Raw genomic sequence first — 17,664 nt, 5'->3', positions numbered from 1 at the left:
AAAGTATGTGTGTGGGGGGGGGGGGCGGTGGGCGTTGAAGGGATATGTTTGTTTGTTTTGCTTTTTTGTTTTTGCTCTCATAAGAAGAATGAGACTAAAATCCTCCTTTCCAATTATTTTGGTTCCAAACTTGATTTTTTTTTCTGTTTAAATGGTTCAAAGGGGCACAGTTTTCACAATTCTTGATAGAAAGCACACAGAGAGTTCCCAAATGTATTTTTAGTCACATTTAGTCCTTTTTGAGGTATGATAAAGTTAAACTGCTATATTTTTCCTTCTTAGAGTGGAAATTTGAAGGTATTAAATCTTGGAGAAATGGCTTTCATTCATTTGGATATCAGATGCCTATATACCCTTCTTATTTGCACAGCATTTGGCTCTACTTTGTCTTCAAATGCTGAGATAAAAGGTAAACCAAGAATGGAGTAGTTTTAAAATTAGGGATATTAACTGCCTTTTCAACCTACCCTATGAAAAGTGCATAACAAGTAGATGGCTTGTTATTAGAAATATTTCAGGGAGTCCATACACAAAAGATATGTTCTTACTAGTCAGCCTCATGTATAAGGTAACTGATGATTATAAACATTTTGTGGGATAAAAGCCAAACTAAAAGACACTTTCCATACCTTTCTGTGTAGTCTTTTCTAACAAAGAAGTTAATTATCCGAAACCTCATTGCCTGGTACCCAACTAACTGAAAACTTTCCTTTATTACTATCCTTAACTTTTAAGACAATTAGATAAATTTTAAAAATACAGAGATTTAAATAAAATTTTAAAATAATTACAGAATTATTAAATCATGTCTAATGAACTTTTCATTGCAGAAGGTAATTAGAACAATGCATTTAACAAAGATTTCTAATCATAAAAGTGGAAACAATAGGATTGTCATTTCATCCTCAATAGAAACCTTCTTTATTGGTTCATGCAGGTCCCATTTCAAATCATTATTTGTGCCACCGTTTCTTTCTGTTGATTCTTTTCCTCACCTCAATAAGTAATATGAAGTGAAGTATTAAAATGAACAACAGGGCAGAAATGAGAGGAAATTATTAGCAGAAGGGCAACATGAGGACAGTACTATAGTACTAGATTTGCTAATAGGTTTAGGAAATTTATAGAATAATTTGTTTGTTTTTATTGCTTTTTAAATCACCAGATGAGGGAGCCATTTCCTCCCGCTGCTCCCACCCCCTCAAAATAAAACAGGCTGTTTCCTGTCACTCTACTCAGCTGCCTGCCACTTTTTCTTGAGCCCTTCCAAAGAGTGGCTCTGGTTTGCCATGTTCTACAAATAGCTCTGAACTTCAGTTGACTAGAGGATTCAATTATCCTGAATAGACCAACAAGATCTGCCTGTTCTCCTAATTCTTAAGGCGCTTAGCCATAGTAGTCATATTTTATATTTTCTATCCATTTTTTCGTGTGGGCCATGATGTTATTTACCTATGGTAAACACAGGATTAATACTGACTGATTCTTGCTATGAGAGAGATTTAGGTAATAAAGTGTTCCCATCCTAGACTAAATTCTGGTCTATATGACCACAGAGATAACTCCATGTTGAATTTCTTATTTCCATGAAAACTTATTACCTAGCTTGGCTAAGTCACATTTTACATATGCAATTCCTTAAAGAAGGGACAACTATGTAGCAGTAACCTAGATTTTTAAAAACAGCTTTATTGAGATACAATTTAAAGGATATAAAACTTACCCTTTTAAAGTATACTGGGCAGTGGTTTTTAGTATATTCACAAAGTTGTGTAACAGCCACAACTGTCAAATTCCAGAATAGTTACATTACCACCAAAAGAAACCCCAAATCCATTCAGTAGTCACATCTCATTCTCCCCTCCCTCCAGCCCCCGGCAACCACTAATCGATTTTCTGTCCCTATGGATTTGCCGATTCTGATATTTCACATAAATGGAATCATACAATATGTGGTCTTTTGTGGCTGGCTTCTTTCACTTAGCTTAATGTTTTCAAGGTTCATTCATGTTGTAGCATGTATCAGTATTTCATTCTTTCTTATGGCTGGATAATATTCCATTGTATGGATATATCACAGTTCATCCATTCATCAGTTGATGGACATATGGAAGTAATCTAGATTTAGCAATCTTTGTCATAAGATACAGGATAAAAATAAAAATATTTTATTGATTTTTTTCAGTTAATCCTCCTCAGGATTTTGAAATAGTGGATCCTGGATATTTAGGCTATCTCTATTTGCAGTGGCAACCTCCACTGTCTCTGGATAACTTTAAGGAATGCACAGTAGAATATGAGTTAAAGTATCGAAACATTGATAGTGCAAGCTGGAAGGTAAGTAAAGCATGCACTTAAGATATTGGAATGATTATTAGTTTTCTTGTGATTCCTGATGTCAGTGTCTACTTTTATTCCCGTATCTCAATAGCTATTATTAAGATATAAGCTGCATGCTAATGAGAACCTACTGTATAGCACAGGGAACTCTAACTCGCTGCTCTGTGGTGACCTAAATGGGAAGGAAATCCAAAAAAGAGGGGATATACGTATATAGCTGAATCACTTTGCTGTACAGCAGAAACTGACAAAGCAGTGTAAAGCAACTATACGCCAATAAAAAAAAAAAAAAAAAGAACATTCTTCACAGTTTCACCACATATTCCTCCTGAATTATCTAGGCATAAAATGGCAATTTTTAAATTTGTATTGGAAAAGAGTGGGCATTTCAGTTATTTCTGAAATAGTAATTACAATGTCCATTGCGTTAAATCAGCTTTTGATTGATTTATGACTCATTAAAGTATTGTATCATGGAATAAAATTTCTTAAGAAAAAAAAAAAGATATAAGCTGCATGCCTGCTGCTATCTCCTGTGCATCCTGCAACATCTGTTTTCACCCCACCCAGTATTAAGTCTACCATTGGAAATACAGGAAAAAAGAAAACTTGGTCCCATGGAATATGGACTTGAAGGGTACTTACACATTTTACCATATTTCAAAGTTACTTATATACCTGTATATGGGTCTTATATATGCTACTGGGCTATGTGAGCTTTTGCTCTGTAGGAATCAAGCCTTATTTATCTTTGTACTCTCCCTACAGAACACAGCATGGTTCTGTGCATATATTGTATTAAGTGCTCAGTGAAAGTTTATTGAATTAACTATTTACGTAGTCAACAAGCATGTTTATTCAAAGATTTTGGTTGTACAAGGCATTCTGTTACCTTCCTAATTCAGCTAGGTAGTTTCAAGGGACAATTCAAATCAAACATTCATTGTGCAACTTTTTTCTCCAAGCACTCCACTAGCTAGGTATCAGTAATAGAAGGATAAATGATACATGATTTTAGTCCTTCAGGAGGTCACACTTTGTCTGGCTTTCTTCAGTTACCTCCAAGATTTTATATGATTCCTGAAGAGTTCATATGATATTTGAAACGTGATAAATTGTCATGTAATAGGCATATGGTACATGAAAATTCTCTCTCAATTTCAACTTGGTTATAGCTCAAAAGTTCCTCCCATAGAGCCTTTTTTGTCTTCCAGAATTTTTTTTAATGAGATGCTAAGATTCGAATGATCTCATCAAATGATATAATATGCAGAAGTGAACTCTGCCAGAAATATATCTGGGACATTTTATCAGATAATCAGCAGGAATTTCTTAGATATTGGGAACTCTCCAGGGCATTAATGACTTTTTAGCCTTATTAATGTGGCTCATGATACCATTATTGTTTTAAGCTTAACTTTGTCTCATCTTTTCATCAAACAGACGATCATTACTAAGAATCTACATTACAAAGATGGGTTTGATCTTAACAAAGGTGTTGAAGCAAAGATACACACACTTCTGCTAGGGCAATGCACAAACGGATCAGAAGTTCAAAGTTCATGGTCGGAAGCTACTTATTGGATATCACCACAAGGTTAAAACAAAGCTCTCTTTTCATATTTAATACTGTCAGAACAATCTATATGGGAAGTAAGTCCCTTAACCTTTATACATCAGATTACATGTACAATTGAGAATGTGGCACAAAAGTGAATCCTTCTTAGGAGTGGGTGACTGGCCTTTTTGAATTCTTTAAATCAGCAAACACATGTGGCAAAACCTACATCTTATTAGGTTAATATAGTTCCCAGTTTTGGGCTCATATTAGTAAATGTGCATGTGACTATTTATGCAACTGCTCAGAGCATCCTAGAATTATTAATTTAGTACTTTTGCATATGCTTACACTAGTACCAGTAAATAAGCCCTCAAAGATTTTTGATTTTGCATGTTCCACTTACAGTGAAGTGATTTGCAACAACTTCCTTTTGGAATATTCCTGATTATGTTGATTGCTAAATCAAGTGGAGAGGTCAAAGGAAATGAAATAAAATTGCATAGTTATTTCCCATATGATTCATCACCATGTCTTTCAAGCATTCACAGTTTTTTCATTTCTTAGGAAATCTGGAAACTAAAATTCAGGATATGGATTGTGTATATTACAACTGGCAATATTTACTTTGCTCTTGGAAACCTGGCATGGGTGTCCATTTTGATGCCAATTACAACTTGTTTTATTGGTAAGTATTTTTATAATAAGAATTCCATATTAGGAAGATATCTATCAAAATTAATCCACAGTATGAGTAACTGTATTTTCATTAAATTAAATTCATTATATTTTTTCAGAGTTGTATTTATGATGAAGTTTATTTACAATTATTTGGTATTTTCAATGGGAGTAAGTAGGTTTAGGCTGTAGCTACTAGAAGGCACTCTATGGGTGATAATAAGGAATGCAGTCATTGTTTCTCTACTGGATTAAATATTTTGTATCTTTTAGATAGATGGAGTTATAACCTAAAAAGTTTTGGCATATTTCATATTCTTGCCTTTCGATCCTTTTTCTGACTTCCCTACCTTTGTTAACTGTCACTAAGGCTTTTAAACTTACAACCATCTTGAATCTTCTATCTCCTTCATTCCTTAATTGTTTCATGGTAACATTAATCACCATAATCAACAATGACACTCCTTTGCAAGGTCTCACATCTGTTCTTTACTTCCCATTTCTACTGTAAGAACTCTTCTTCAGGCTTACCTCATTCCACACCTGTATGATTGCCATAGCCTCCCAAATGATGGTCTCTCTGCTTCTAGTCTCTCCCCTTCCTATTCATTCTGCACACTGTAGCCAGATTTATCTTCCTATTCTGCTATTTTCATATGCCATTCTTTTGCTCAAAAACCTGCCGTGGCTACTCATTGCCTCCAGGATAAAGTCTAGGCCATTCAAGTCTCTGCCTCACTGCATCACTGCCTTTCCAACATTACCTTCTACTACCACCAATGTGAATGTTCTGCTCCATTTAGACCCATCTCTACATATTTTTCTATCCTTGTTATGATTGATCTTTTATGCCTTTGTGTGCATTGGTACCTAGAATACCATCTGACTCTCTCTTTCACTAACACTTATCCATCCTTCAAGACCCATCTGGTATTCAATTTCATTAACCCTTTACTGCTCACATTAGCTTCTGTTCAGTTTTTCTCTGAACTATTACTTATTATAGTTCTTAATTACTTATTGTCCAGATGACCTTTAAATTTTTGTCATATATGTACGCTTTGTCTCCTTCCTCTCTTAAATTTTTAAGAGATTGGTGGGCACAAGCTATTTCTGATACTTCTCTTGACTGTCTCTGCTGTGCTATGCCCATAGTAGATTATCGCTAAATATTCATTAAATGAATGAACCAAATGATGATAATAACATCGGTAAGTTGATAGATAAGTATCAGAACTTATGCATTTTTAAATAACAGAAAAAACAAGAGAGGACAAAGCATTACTCTTTGTGAGTCTCAGGCACAAATTATCATGGTGTTTTTCTTTAGAAAATTACTATGTATAAGCAATAAGGTATAAGCTATTAACAATCCTGAGTACTGGGTTCTAATCCATGTTATGGCATCACTTAACTTAGTGGTCTTGGGCAAACAGTTTCTTGTTTTGGGGTCTCAGTTTCCTCATCTGGAATTGGATGGGTCAGTTTCTAAGGTCTAGTTTATTTGTTCATTAATTCAATAAATATTAAGCAATTATTAAATGCCAGGCATTGTTCTAGATAAAAAGAAGTATGAATAAGGCAAAGTCCCTGCCCTCTTGTACATTGTAGCTCATGTTTAACATAACTTTATCCTCACCTTAGTAAAGTAGTGAGGAATAAATATTGACATTTTAGAGACTGGAAAATAAGGGTACCGTGAGGCTTTCCACTGGCATAAAGTAAATTATGTGAAGTCAAGCCTAGAAGGCAAATATCCCAAACTCTAACCAGGTGAACTAAACCAGAGACTACAATTTTGCAGACTTGGCCTAAAATAAATACTTGGCATAAAGTGAATTCAGTAGAGTCCAGATATTTGTACCAGCACCTTATCAGCTGCTAGATTAGCCTCATTGCAAACGGGATTTTGGCTGCTTTTACAGTAATGTCAATTTTGTATTACAAGTTATTCTTTAGGAAAATAAACCAGGCATTTGTTCCTTTGGAAATCAGTAGAGAAATTCTCCCCTAATTCCCATTAGCTTTATTACTGAAAAGAGGTTAACTTTCAATGATACGGCAACATTTCTTGTCTAGGAGAATGGGAAATTACATATTTACTTGCCAAACAGCTCCTCTTTTTCTTTTTGAGCCCCTGTTGGCTTTTCTGAGGTTTATCTCTTGATGTGTATTATATCCTCAGAGGATTTTAATTCATTTTATTAAACATAACCATATTTTGTAAGTCTGCTTTTATTTTTTATCAAAAAATTTTCTCTTTTTAATTTTTTTAATTTTGTATATTTTTTATATTTAATTTTTGTTTTATATTGGAGTATAGTTGATTTACAATGTTGTGTGAGTTTCAAGTGTACAGCAAAGTGATTCAGTTATACATATACATATATCCATTCCTTTTCAGATTCTTTTTCCATATAGGTTATTACAGAATATTGAGTAGAGTTCCCTGTGCTATATAGTAGGTACTTGTTGATTTTCTATTTTATATATAGTAGTGTGCATATGTTAATCCCAAACTCCTAATTTATCCCTTCCCCCTTTGGTAACCATAAGTTTGTTTCTGAAGTCTGTGAGTCTGTTTCTGTTTTGTAAATAAGGTCATTTGTATCATTTTTTTAGATTCCACATATAAGTGATATCATATGATATTTGTCTTTCTCTTTCTGACTTACTTCACTTAGTATGATAATCTCCAGGTCCATCCATGTTGCTGCAAATGGCATTATTTCATTCTTTTTTTATGGCTGAGTAATATTCCATTGTATATATGTACCACATCTTCTTTATCCATTCCTCTGTTGATGGACATTTAGGTTGCTTCCATGTCTTAGCTACTGTAAATAGTGCTGCTGTGAACATTGGGGTGCATGTATCTTTTTGAATTAGTTTTCTCTGGCTATATGCCTGGAGTGGGATTGCTGGATCATATGGTAGTTCTATTTTTAGTTTTTTAAGGAACCTCCATACTGTTTCCCATAGTGGTTGTACCAATTTACATTCCTACCAACAGTGTGGGAGGGTTCCCTTTACTCCACACCCTCTCCAGCATTTATTGTTTGTAGACATTTTGATGATGGCCCTTTTGAGTAGTGTGAGGTGATAACCTCATTGTAGTTTTGCTTTGCATTTCTCTAATAATTAGCGATGTTGAGCATCTTTGCATGTGCTTTTTGGCCATCTTGTAAGTCTGCTTTTAAATCTGTTTTCTTATTAAAAAATCTGTTTTCTTCTAATAAGTTCTCCAGTACAATAGAAAAAAAGCAGTATCATTTAGGATTATCAATATAAACCCCATATTTTCTTAATAGGAATCTTATTCTTTGATTCTCAAATCCTGTTGGTGAGTCAACATAACCTAAGTATATGAGTAAGAATTCTTGCCTTATATCTGAGATTTTGTAAAGACTCCCACCAGATTGTAAGCTCTGTAAAATCATGGCCTATGTCTACTTTCCTTACTATTGTAGCCCTAGCACTTATCATAGGATCTGGCACATAGTTGGTGCTCAATGAATATTGTATGTTATTAAATGATTTTTTATTTATCTAGTATCTTAAAATAATTGAAAATTGAATACCATGCTACTAGAAGATATTGGTAAACACAGTTCTTACAACACTTCTTTTTACAGGTATGAGGGCTTGGACCATGTGTTACAGTGTGCCGATTACATCAAGGCTAACGGAAAAAATATTGGATGCACGTTTCCCTACTTGGAGTCGTCAGACTATAAAGATTTCTACATCTGTGTTAATGGATCATCAGAATCCCAATTTATCAGACCCAGCTATTTCATTTTTCAGCTTCAAAATATAGGTGAGGTAAACAAACAACTTCAGAATGTTTCCAGTTTAGGCCATTTACAATTGACCACGTGGAAGAGAAGAGATAGAGATAGAGATAGAGATAAAAGAGATACCTACAGAAGTGCAAAGCCAGAAAACTGGGGGCCAACAGAGTATGAGGAAGCACTGATTAAATATGAAAGTATGGAAGATAAGGAATTGAATGAGTATAAAGTATCATTTTCATTTAGAACTCACAATTTGTTTCCCAGCTTGAGTCTGTCTGCTATAAAGTATTTTTGTCCAGTGTTAGTGATGGAGTAATTATGGAATCACTTATTCCCAGGCCTCAATAGGCAAATGGGTGGATATTTTCTGAGTTTGTGTTCTCAGTCCTAACAGTTACGAGAATGACAGGTTCTAGGGTGAGCCATACCTGGGTCTGAATCTTGAATTTACCACTTTCTAGCTGTATGACTTTGGGCGAGTTACTTTTAATGTGTTTCAATTTCCTTATCAGTAAAATGAGGATAATAGAGGACCACCTCATAGATTTATTGTGAGACATGAATAAGTTTATGATGTAACATTCCTGGTTCACTGCCTGACACATCATAAGCTCTAAATACGAATTAGCTATTAATAAAAATAGTAGTAGTAATTTGTTGTGGTAGTTGTTTCTAATGCTATAAAATGGAAAAATGACTGTAATGATTTGGATCATCTAACTTTTCTCTTGGACTTAAATATTTGTCAATATGTAACTTATCAAAAAATGAGTTCCCAAAATAACCAGGTTTCTTAATAAACTAATCTTGGTTGGCAAGCAGCTTTGATTTTAATTCACATTATAGAGAATAGTCTTGAGCCACCTAATTTATCCTGGAGGCTTCTGTTAGTAGGTGTCCCTAGCTTTTGATAAGGGCCACTGCTAAACTTTAATAACCTCCATGTTGAAATTATTTCCTTCTGCTTTTCAGTTAAACCTTTGCCACCAGACTACCTTAGTCTTACTGTGAAGAATTCAGAGGAAATTAACCTGAAGTGGAGCATTCCCAAAGGACCTATTCCAGCAAAGTGTTTCATTTATGAAATTGAATTCACAGAAGATGATACTACCTGGGTGGTATGGATATTGCGTTTATTTGAGAAAATCATAAACATAGCCTTTTAAATAAAATGGCAAACATAAGAACCAAAGTCAGTTGCTATCCACATGAAGAAAAGAACATAACATGTACCTTAGTTTAACTTCCAGAAAACCAAATAATCAAATAATCTAGTGGACAAAAGAAAGATGCAGTCTGAAAGTATTATCAATCAATTATACCAATTTTTTTTAAATTAATTAATTTATTTATTTATTTTTGGCTGTGTTGGGTCTTCGTTTCTGTGCGAGGGCTTTCTCTAGTTGTGGCAAGCGGGGGCCATTCTTCATTGCAGTGCGCGGGCCTCTCACTGTCGCGGCCTCTCTTGTTGCAGAGCACAGGCTCCAGATGCGCAGGCTCAGTAGTTGTGGCTCACGGGCCTAGTTGCTCCGCGGCATGTGGGATCTTCCCAGACCAGGGCTCGAACCTGTGTCCCCTTCATTGGCAGGTGGATTCTCAACCACTGCGCCACCAGAGAAGCCCCAATTATACCAATTTTAAAGCTACATAGGTCCTTAGAGATAATCTAGTCACTTGTTTCCAATATTATGTCAAAAAATTAAAGTTGTCAAGCACATGCATAAGACGGATTGCGAAGAGGCCTCATGTAAAAAGAACACAAAACAAAAAGCACAAACAAACATAAAAACCACTTCTTGAGGAGCAACTATCAGGTCAAAATCAGAATAGAGCCTGGCAGGGCTACCAGAGAATTGCTTGTAGCAGGGAAGACAGGCTAACTGGGGAAGTAAGCAATGGTTCCAAGACTGATTACCCCCCAGCACCAGCAATGTGGTGATGCCTTTAGCCCCACTGTGTTATATGTTAATTTTATTCATTGGTTTCCAACTTAGGGAGTGGTGGAGACAAGTAGGTGAGCCATTAGTTCTAATCAATTCATTTCACATACAGATGAGAAAACTGGGAGTTGAATACATTTACAAGTCCCAAGGAAGTGAATTGACTTACAATCAAATTACACAGCTAGAACTAGAATCCAGATCTTATTCCCAGCCCACTTTAACCTACATTACATTATGCTGTCTCCCAAGAAAAGTTACAACAAAAGAAAAGCTGTTATTTTGGATGAGAAACACTCTTCAGCTCTTTGAAATGCAAAATTTAAGTAATCACTTCAGTGATTTTTTTCTTTTGGTTGTTTTGAGATCATCCAGCCTTGTGTATTCTCATATTGGAAGGGGTAGTTTCATGCCAAGCCCTGAGCACTATTACACTGGTCTTATGATGATTAACCAAAATAAGAATAAGGGAAAAAAGAAGCTTTGTGTATATGAACTCTACAGTTTCCATAGAAACAACATTCACATGATGACTCTTTTTACTAACTCAGTATATATAGCATTTTACAATTTATGGAATCTGGGAAATTTGACACTAATCCAAAATGGGTGTCATAAGCACTAAAACTACCTAGGAATTTTGCCCTGTCACACATGCCCTTTACTACTAGTAATCCATTATCACTATAGAAAATAATTTAAATATAAATAAGGAAGAAAAATGAAAAATAAAACACCATACAGAGAGTTGACCACTGTTAGGATTTTGGTATATACCTTTCTAGTCATTTGATGCATTTCTTTCATGTAACAAAACCCACTTTGAAAATGACAAATCAAATGGGGTGTGGCTACCTGCAGTTAGATCAAATAATGATATCTCATTTTTTCCTTGGCTTTCAGACTACCACAGTTGAAAATGAAATATACATCACAAGAACATCAAATGAAAGCCACCAATTATGCTTTTTAGTAAGGAGCAAAGTAAATACTTATTGCTCAGATGATGGAATATGGAGTGAGTGGAGTGAAGAACAATGCTGGAAAGGTATAAGATAAAATAACAGTAACTAGAGTATTTCTAGCACTGTTTGAGGAAGAAGATGCCTTACTGGATGTCATAGGTCACTACAGTTCAGTGACACTGGTTATGACGGTCATAGGGTCAACTCTTCTTCATTATTTTTTTATTGAAGTATAAGTTATAGGTGTACAATATAGTGATTCACAATTTTTAAAGGTTATATATACTCCATTTATAGTTATTATAAAATATTGGCTATATTCCATATTTTTATAGATGTCTATAACATTAATTGACCTGTATCTTTTCCACATTCCAAGATTTAATAGATTCTGTTTGATTCTTCCTACTTTCATTTGACAAACTAATCTTACCTGTTTTGATTTGATTTTACTAGTGGATTACTTTCCAGTGGTAGTCTTAGCTCCAAAGTATGGTGGCACTATTCTCGAGCTTCTTATATACTAACTAGATGTTAACCAAATCTGTGTGTTTAGTACCAATTGTAGTCGTACATTTACTCTGAAGTTTTACTTACAAGCATATATGTATTTTATCAGAATCTTGACATTATTGTGTGCCTTCTTTATATGGTTTTGAAAAACTATGTGCTCATTATTCAAATTTTTTATAGTCTGTGCCTTTTCCCTATTGAGAGTTAAAGGAATCCATTTATACAATGTTAGAAAGAAGGAGCAATCATAAAATATGTTGACATAGTTATTGAAGAAAATATATTTAAAAAAAGAACAGTAACTAAACTATTTTGCTAACTATTGGCTAGCAAAATAATTTTCTCTCAGTGTATTTTGTAATTATGGAAGTCAAAATACTCTTGCATATAGTCTATAAACAGAGAAGATAAATTAGCAATCACCACAATCGAACATAGATTTATGGAAAATCTAATGTTCAGTTTTAACTAGTTTAAGAGTCTTGTTATAGTTCAGTCATCAACATCTTGTTTTTCTGACTGTCAGTAAAGAGAATATGCTAGTTCTTTGTGGGAAAGCCTATTTTAATCAATATTTTCCTATGCTTTCAATTTTCAAGAGAACAGAAATCTTAAAGCAAGGATAGGTAGCATACACTTGTTTTTGAGTGTCTGGTACTGTGCCTAATGAATATTTTTCTAATTAATATGTCATCATTAGTAAAATGCACATTCCGTTCACTTCCAACACTGACTTAAAGTGACTTATGATAAAAGACATGTTTAAATTAAATGTATTTGGGATTGACCTGTACACACTGCTATATTTAAAATAGATAACCAACGAGGACCTACTGTATAGCACGGGGAACTCTGCTCAGTACTGTGTAATAAACCGAAATGGGAAAAGAATTTGAAAAAGAATAGATACATGTATATGTATAACTGAATCACTTTGCTGTACACCTTAAACTAATACAACATTGTTAATCAACTAGACTCCAATATAAAATTAAAAATTAAAAAAAGAAAATAAACTTTCATAGAAGACAAAAAATAGCAATATAAACTAAAAAATCTTGAGAATGAGGCAAAATATTATTGTACTTCACAGTATACTGGCTTTATCAATAGAAAATATTAATAGTTGTTTGAAATTGAAGGAGATTAACTCAGCATTGCTCTTTCACATAAAGGTATATAAATACATATACAGATATAGATGCAAACATAATGGCATTTCTATCAATCATTCGTCTCCTTTTATGTTGTTCCATTATAATAGAATTTGTGTTTGACTGTAATCTCCCTATTAATATAGTGGTATCATTGTTCTCTTTCATACATCAAATATTTATTAAGCACTTACTATGTGTCCGACTCTTTCAGGCACTGGAGATATAGCAGTAAAAGAAAAATCCTTGTCCTCATGGAATTTATATTTTATTCCCAAGTTGAGTAGAGATAGACAATAAATAAAGAAGCCAAATATATCATATAATCACTAAGGGCTATGGAGAAAAAATAGGCAGAGAGAGGAAGAACTCAATTAACTAAAGATATATAGAATCAGAAAGAATACTTACTTGTTCTGTTTTTCATTTTTGTCACTAATATAAGAAATCTGGAGACTCTGTGGACCTGACATTGAGAAAGTCATGCCCTGAATTATATCTTGTTATTATTCAGTGCATGGTTTAAAGTAGATATGGTGAGTTTTTAGGCATATCCTCAAAATATACATCCTTTTATGTATTTTACATGCAATCTTTTTTTTTAATTGAAGAATAGTTGATTTACAATGTTGTTTTTTTGTTTTTTGTTTTTGTTTTTTAAATTTTTTTAATATACACTTAACTGTGTTATTTATGGCAGATTTCTTTTTCCCTGATGGGTATCTCTTGGTAGAATCTTAATAAATTTCAGATTAGGAACAACGACTTTCCTGAGATGCATGTGGTCTTTAGTTCTTTTGGACATTTCTTATTGGATGTTTTAAGTTATAGAAAAATAGCACAATAATTTTTTTTGGAAATGACTATAAGATTAACTCTATTGGAACTTCACAAAAGAAGCCTGTTTTCCCACTGTTAATTTTGCATGCCAAAAAACTTACGTTATTAGTCATTTCTCTGGATTATATCCTTGCAATTCTTAACTGAACTGAGCCTATGAATTTGGTAATTTTCTAGTAGAAAATAAGATCCTAAGGGAATAGGACAAAGAAAAATGTGGGGTTGGAGGTAGGTTTGAGTATAGATATAGGCCTAGGATTCGAAGTGTTCCATAGTCTTTCAAAACATGTGGGAGATACTAGTTTTGGAAGGACAAGCGTTGTGTACTTTTTAAGTTTATCTAGTGATTGCTCATTTCTTGCTATGCAGACAAACCATTAAAACTTCATCCCTAAAAAAAGAAAAAAAAAAAAAGAAGAGAAAAACCTCATCTCTTTAGTCTCCAGAATGTAAGGCAACTTTTAAAACATGACCTTTAAAGACTAGCTCCATTATTTGCACTGAGACTTTTATTGAAGACCTGCTTTCACTCACTACATCATTGTATGATATAATGTAAACATTTGAGTTATTGAGAGTTAAGAGATACACAAGACATGTTTATCTAATCACTTGGCTAACGTTTTATCATTTTGTTATTATGAAAAATTCGCAAGGTCAAATTTTAAACAAAATCATATAAGAAAATAAGAATGGGGCTTTAGGTAGTTATTTTTCTAAGCAAAATAAAGAGCTGTCACAGTTCAGTAAAGTAGTACAGCAAAAAAGTGCACAAATGAAAGGAATGCTGTTCTCAAGCATCACTATGGTATCTATGGCAAATATGGCAGAAGTTGCCAAGTTTAACTCAGTTCTTCACCATTTACTAGTTTATTTATAAAATAATTCAGTTTTTAAAATAATTGTACACATCTAACCCTTCCCTCTTTTTTGGTGATTTTAATCCTAGGTGACATATGGAAGGAAACCTTAATATTTTTCTTGATACCATTTGCTTTTGTCTCATTACTTGTTTTGTTAATAACTTGCCTGCTTTTGTATAAGCAAAAAAATTTGCTGAAAACGGTAAGTTGTATGACATTACAATGTTTAGTCTGAGATAGTAGATAAAAAATATTTTGCATTTAGAACTGATGGACCTACATTTTATAATTTTGCCTGTACACTGTGAGTGTTCATTGATGTTGTGTAGACTATGATAATGTCTTCAGGGAAAGTACAGTAATTTAAAAAATCAACCCTAAAAAGCTACGTTTTGGGGTGGATTTACTTTTGAATGAAATATAAGAATAATGCTTTAGAACATGAAACACTATTTACCTCTAGATAAAGGAAAAATATGAGAATTACAGGAGAAAAGCAGGATTGGGGAAAGGAAAGAGTGACTTAAAATGGACATAGACTGAGATATACTACTAGTGTGCCACAGGCAAAAGATCACAAAGATTAAAAAAACTTGGTGCGTACCCTGCAAGAGCTCACACTCTAGTTGGAGGAGCTAGAATCTATACAAAAAAATATAACCTTCATTATGAGCTGATTTTAGCTGATTGCTATTTGAGTTATACAGATAATGCTATAGAATTTCCGAAGATGGAGGGCCCACTATGGGTTGGTGAGCTTTAAGGAGGAAGTGTGACTTGGAGAAAAAATATCTTAATGCCAAGTCTTTTAAAGATAAAGAGAACTGTGAATGTGTGTGAAATGTTTTGCTTTATTTCTCTGCTGAATGCTTTTTTGTCTATTTCTCTGAGTTATTAATCTAAGTGAAATAGTTTGTGTTATTAATGACTGTTAATAATGGAGCCCTTTCTTAATTTCAGATTTTTCATACAAAAAAAGAAGCCTTTTCTAATCAGGAGATACACTGATGACTCAGTAAATTCCAGGCTTATGGCCAAATGTTAAACAAGAGTCGTATCAAACTGATTTTTTTCCCCAAATGTTGAATAAATCTTATCTTGAAAGCACTGTTGTATTTAAATAGGCATTAGATTATTAAAATCCTCAACTAGTAGCAAATTATCTGAATCCTATTAACAGATTTTTTTCTTGTTAAAAACAAAGTTCAACCAATTAAATTGACCATCTAATTGGCTTTATTAGATGATTTATGAATCAGGCAGTATCCCGTCTAGCAAGTAGAGGGGTGCTCTGAGGGGTTGTACAAAATAAAAGGTTTTTATAGGAAGAAGGATGGGGCAAGGGTCCTATTAGCAAAAGAAAAAAAAAAAGATTATTTTTAGGCCAAGACATCTTTTTTGAGGGGGAAGGGAAAGGAAAGGGTTTTATCATGCAGATTGCCTCTTCTTCCTCTTAGGGGATGTTAGAGGGCCCATGTGGCAGATGACCTCATTGGTGCTGACCAGAAAATTCCAGGCTGGTTGATTAAGATTACATTTCTGGGGAAGGTCAAAACTGCAGTTAGGTTAGTTGTTAAATCTAGGTTTGGTATCATGGGCTTTAGCACAAGTTATGCCTTTTTGGGCCTGTGGTTTTTCTCCTTAACATTCCTCAATCCAAGATGAGAGTGCTGCATGTAGAAAAGTCAAGGGAGGGCTCAGAATCTAATCTGTGATGTATTCATAAAACAATGTGATTTTGTGACTTGCACTGAGCCATAGAGATATTGTCAAATCTTGGAAGATGAGATTCTAGTTTTTTTTAACATTGCACTTGGGATGAAATTATTCACCATGAATAAGGTTGTTTGGCTTTAAAAATAACCTGTGGAGAGGATTAATAAGAAGGAAGAAGTTTTAAATACATTCATAGTCTAAATGTGTGCTTCACATTTCATCAAAAGGTGGGAAGAATGCAGTGCTTAAAAGGCTGAAAATAATGAAATGACTAGAGATCATATTCGAAATATTCAGATATCACAAACTACACAGTACAAGCCTGAGAGTTTCCTATACTAGTTGGCAGGCAGTATTTCCTACTTTCTGGTGGTGTGATTTTTTTTTTTTTTTTATTAGTTCAGAGACCAAAAGGCACAAGCCTCTGAAATCAGTAAGAAGCCTTTCAAAGTATATGCAAACTTCAGACTAATTGACAGTTGACTTCTAGGAGAAGACGTGGCAACCTAGTTATAGACAGTTACTTTAAAATTTAGAGAATAATGACCTACAGATTACAATCAAGTTTTAATTTGGATCAATATCTAATATTATTCATAATAGTTCTGCTCTGTGGTCCACAGACCAATAGAGTGGGCATTACCTGGGAGCTTATTAGAAGAAATGCAGAATTCAGGCCCCAACCCAGATGTACTCAATTAGCAATCTGCATTTTAACAACATCCCCAGGTGATTCATTTGCACATTCAATTTGAAAAACACTGATATATTGCAGTATTCTAGAATGAAAAAGACTAAAATAATATAATGGAGAGGTAAGCCCATGGGTAGAGTAACTATAGCTTTGACTATCATTGGCACTGATCATCTATCTTAAAAGGGGAAAAAAGAGCTAAAACTGAGATGTAAACCAGAATACCATCCTCTACTATCACTTGTGATCGGTGATAGGATGCACCACCATTTCCTTAAGTAGACCTATCCTTGTTAAACATTAAAACCCCCAAGGTAATATGAATTAAGACATAATATGTTTGGCACATTACTCTCAATTCAGGGCTTGCTAAAGTTCTTAGTGTGTTAAGGGATTGTGGGGAGGAAGAAGGAGTGTGGAGGGGAGAGGTCATGGCTAGGCAGGGAAATCGCAGGCAATCCCATCCTTGGAGGCTGAGTGGGTCTTTGGGACCTAGTATTTCAATTCTCCTGTTCAGAACATGCATAGCAAGCTCTTCTAATCAAAGATTTCTGGAATCCCTGCCATAAACTTAGCAGTCCCTACCAGAATTGCCCCAATAAACTG

General features: G+C 34.2%; 1 protein-coding gene across 1 annotated transcript; it reads left to right on the top strand.

The window, feature by feature from the left end:
• Positions 1-315: 315 nt before the first annotated feature.
• Positions 316-15,656, top strand: IL13RA2 (interleukin 13 receptor subunit alpha 2). Its single transcript, XM_061178204.1, has 9 exons — positions 316-409; positions 2,186-2,337; positions 3,784-3,937; positions 4,466-4,586; positions 8,212-8,396; positions 9,346-9,491; positions 11,217-11,361; positions 14,735-14,850; positions 15,609-15,656. The coding sequence occupies exons 1-9, from the start codon at positions 316-318 to the stop codon at positions 15,654-15,656; spliced, it is 1,161 nt and encodes a 386-aa protein (XP_061034187.1).
• Positions 15,657-17,664: the final 2,008 nt, after the last annotated feature.

Source organism: Eubalaena glacialis, chromosome X (genome assembly GCF_028564815.1).
Source record: "Eubalaena glacialis isolate mEubGla1 chromosome X, mEubGla1.1.hap2.+ XY, whole genome shotgun sequence".
Classification (NCBI taxonomy): domain Eukaryota; kingdom Metazoa; phylum Chordata; class Mammalia; order Artiodactyla; family Balaenidae; genus Eubalaena; species Eubalaena glacialis.
Note: the sequence above shows the minus strand (reverse complement) of the source record. Positions and strands in the feature narration are given on the sequence as shown.

What these genes read in the sequence shown, in the direction of transcription:
- IL13RA2 (XM_061178204.1), top strand. Translation starts at nt 316, where the DNA reads ATGGCTTTCATTCATTTGGATATCAGATGCCTATATACCCTTCTTATT. An exon ending in TTATTGGATATCACCACAAG is followed by an intron (nt 3,938 to 4,465) that starts GTTAAAACAAAG and finishes TTCATTTCTTAG; the next exon opens with GAAATCTGGAAACTAAAATT. An exon ending in AAGATGATACTACCTGGGTG is followed by an intron (nt 9,492 to 11,216) that starts GTATGGATATTG and finishes CTTGGCTTTCAG; the next exon opens with ACTACCACAGTTGAAAATGA.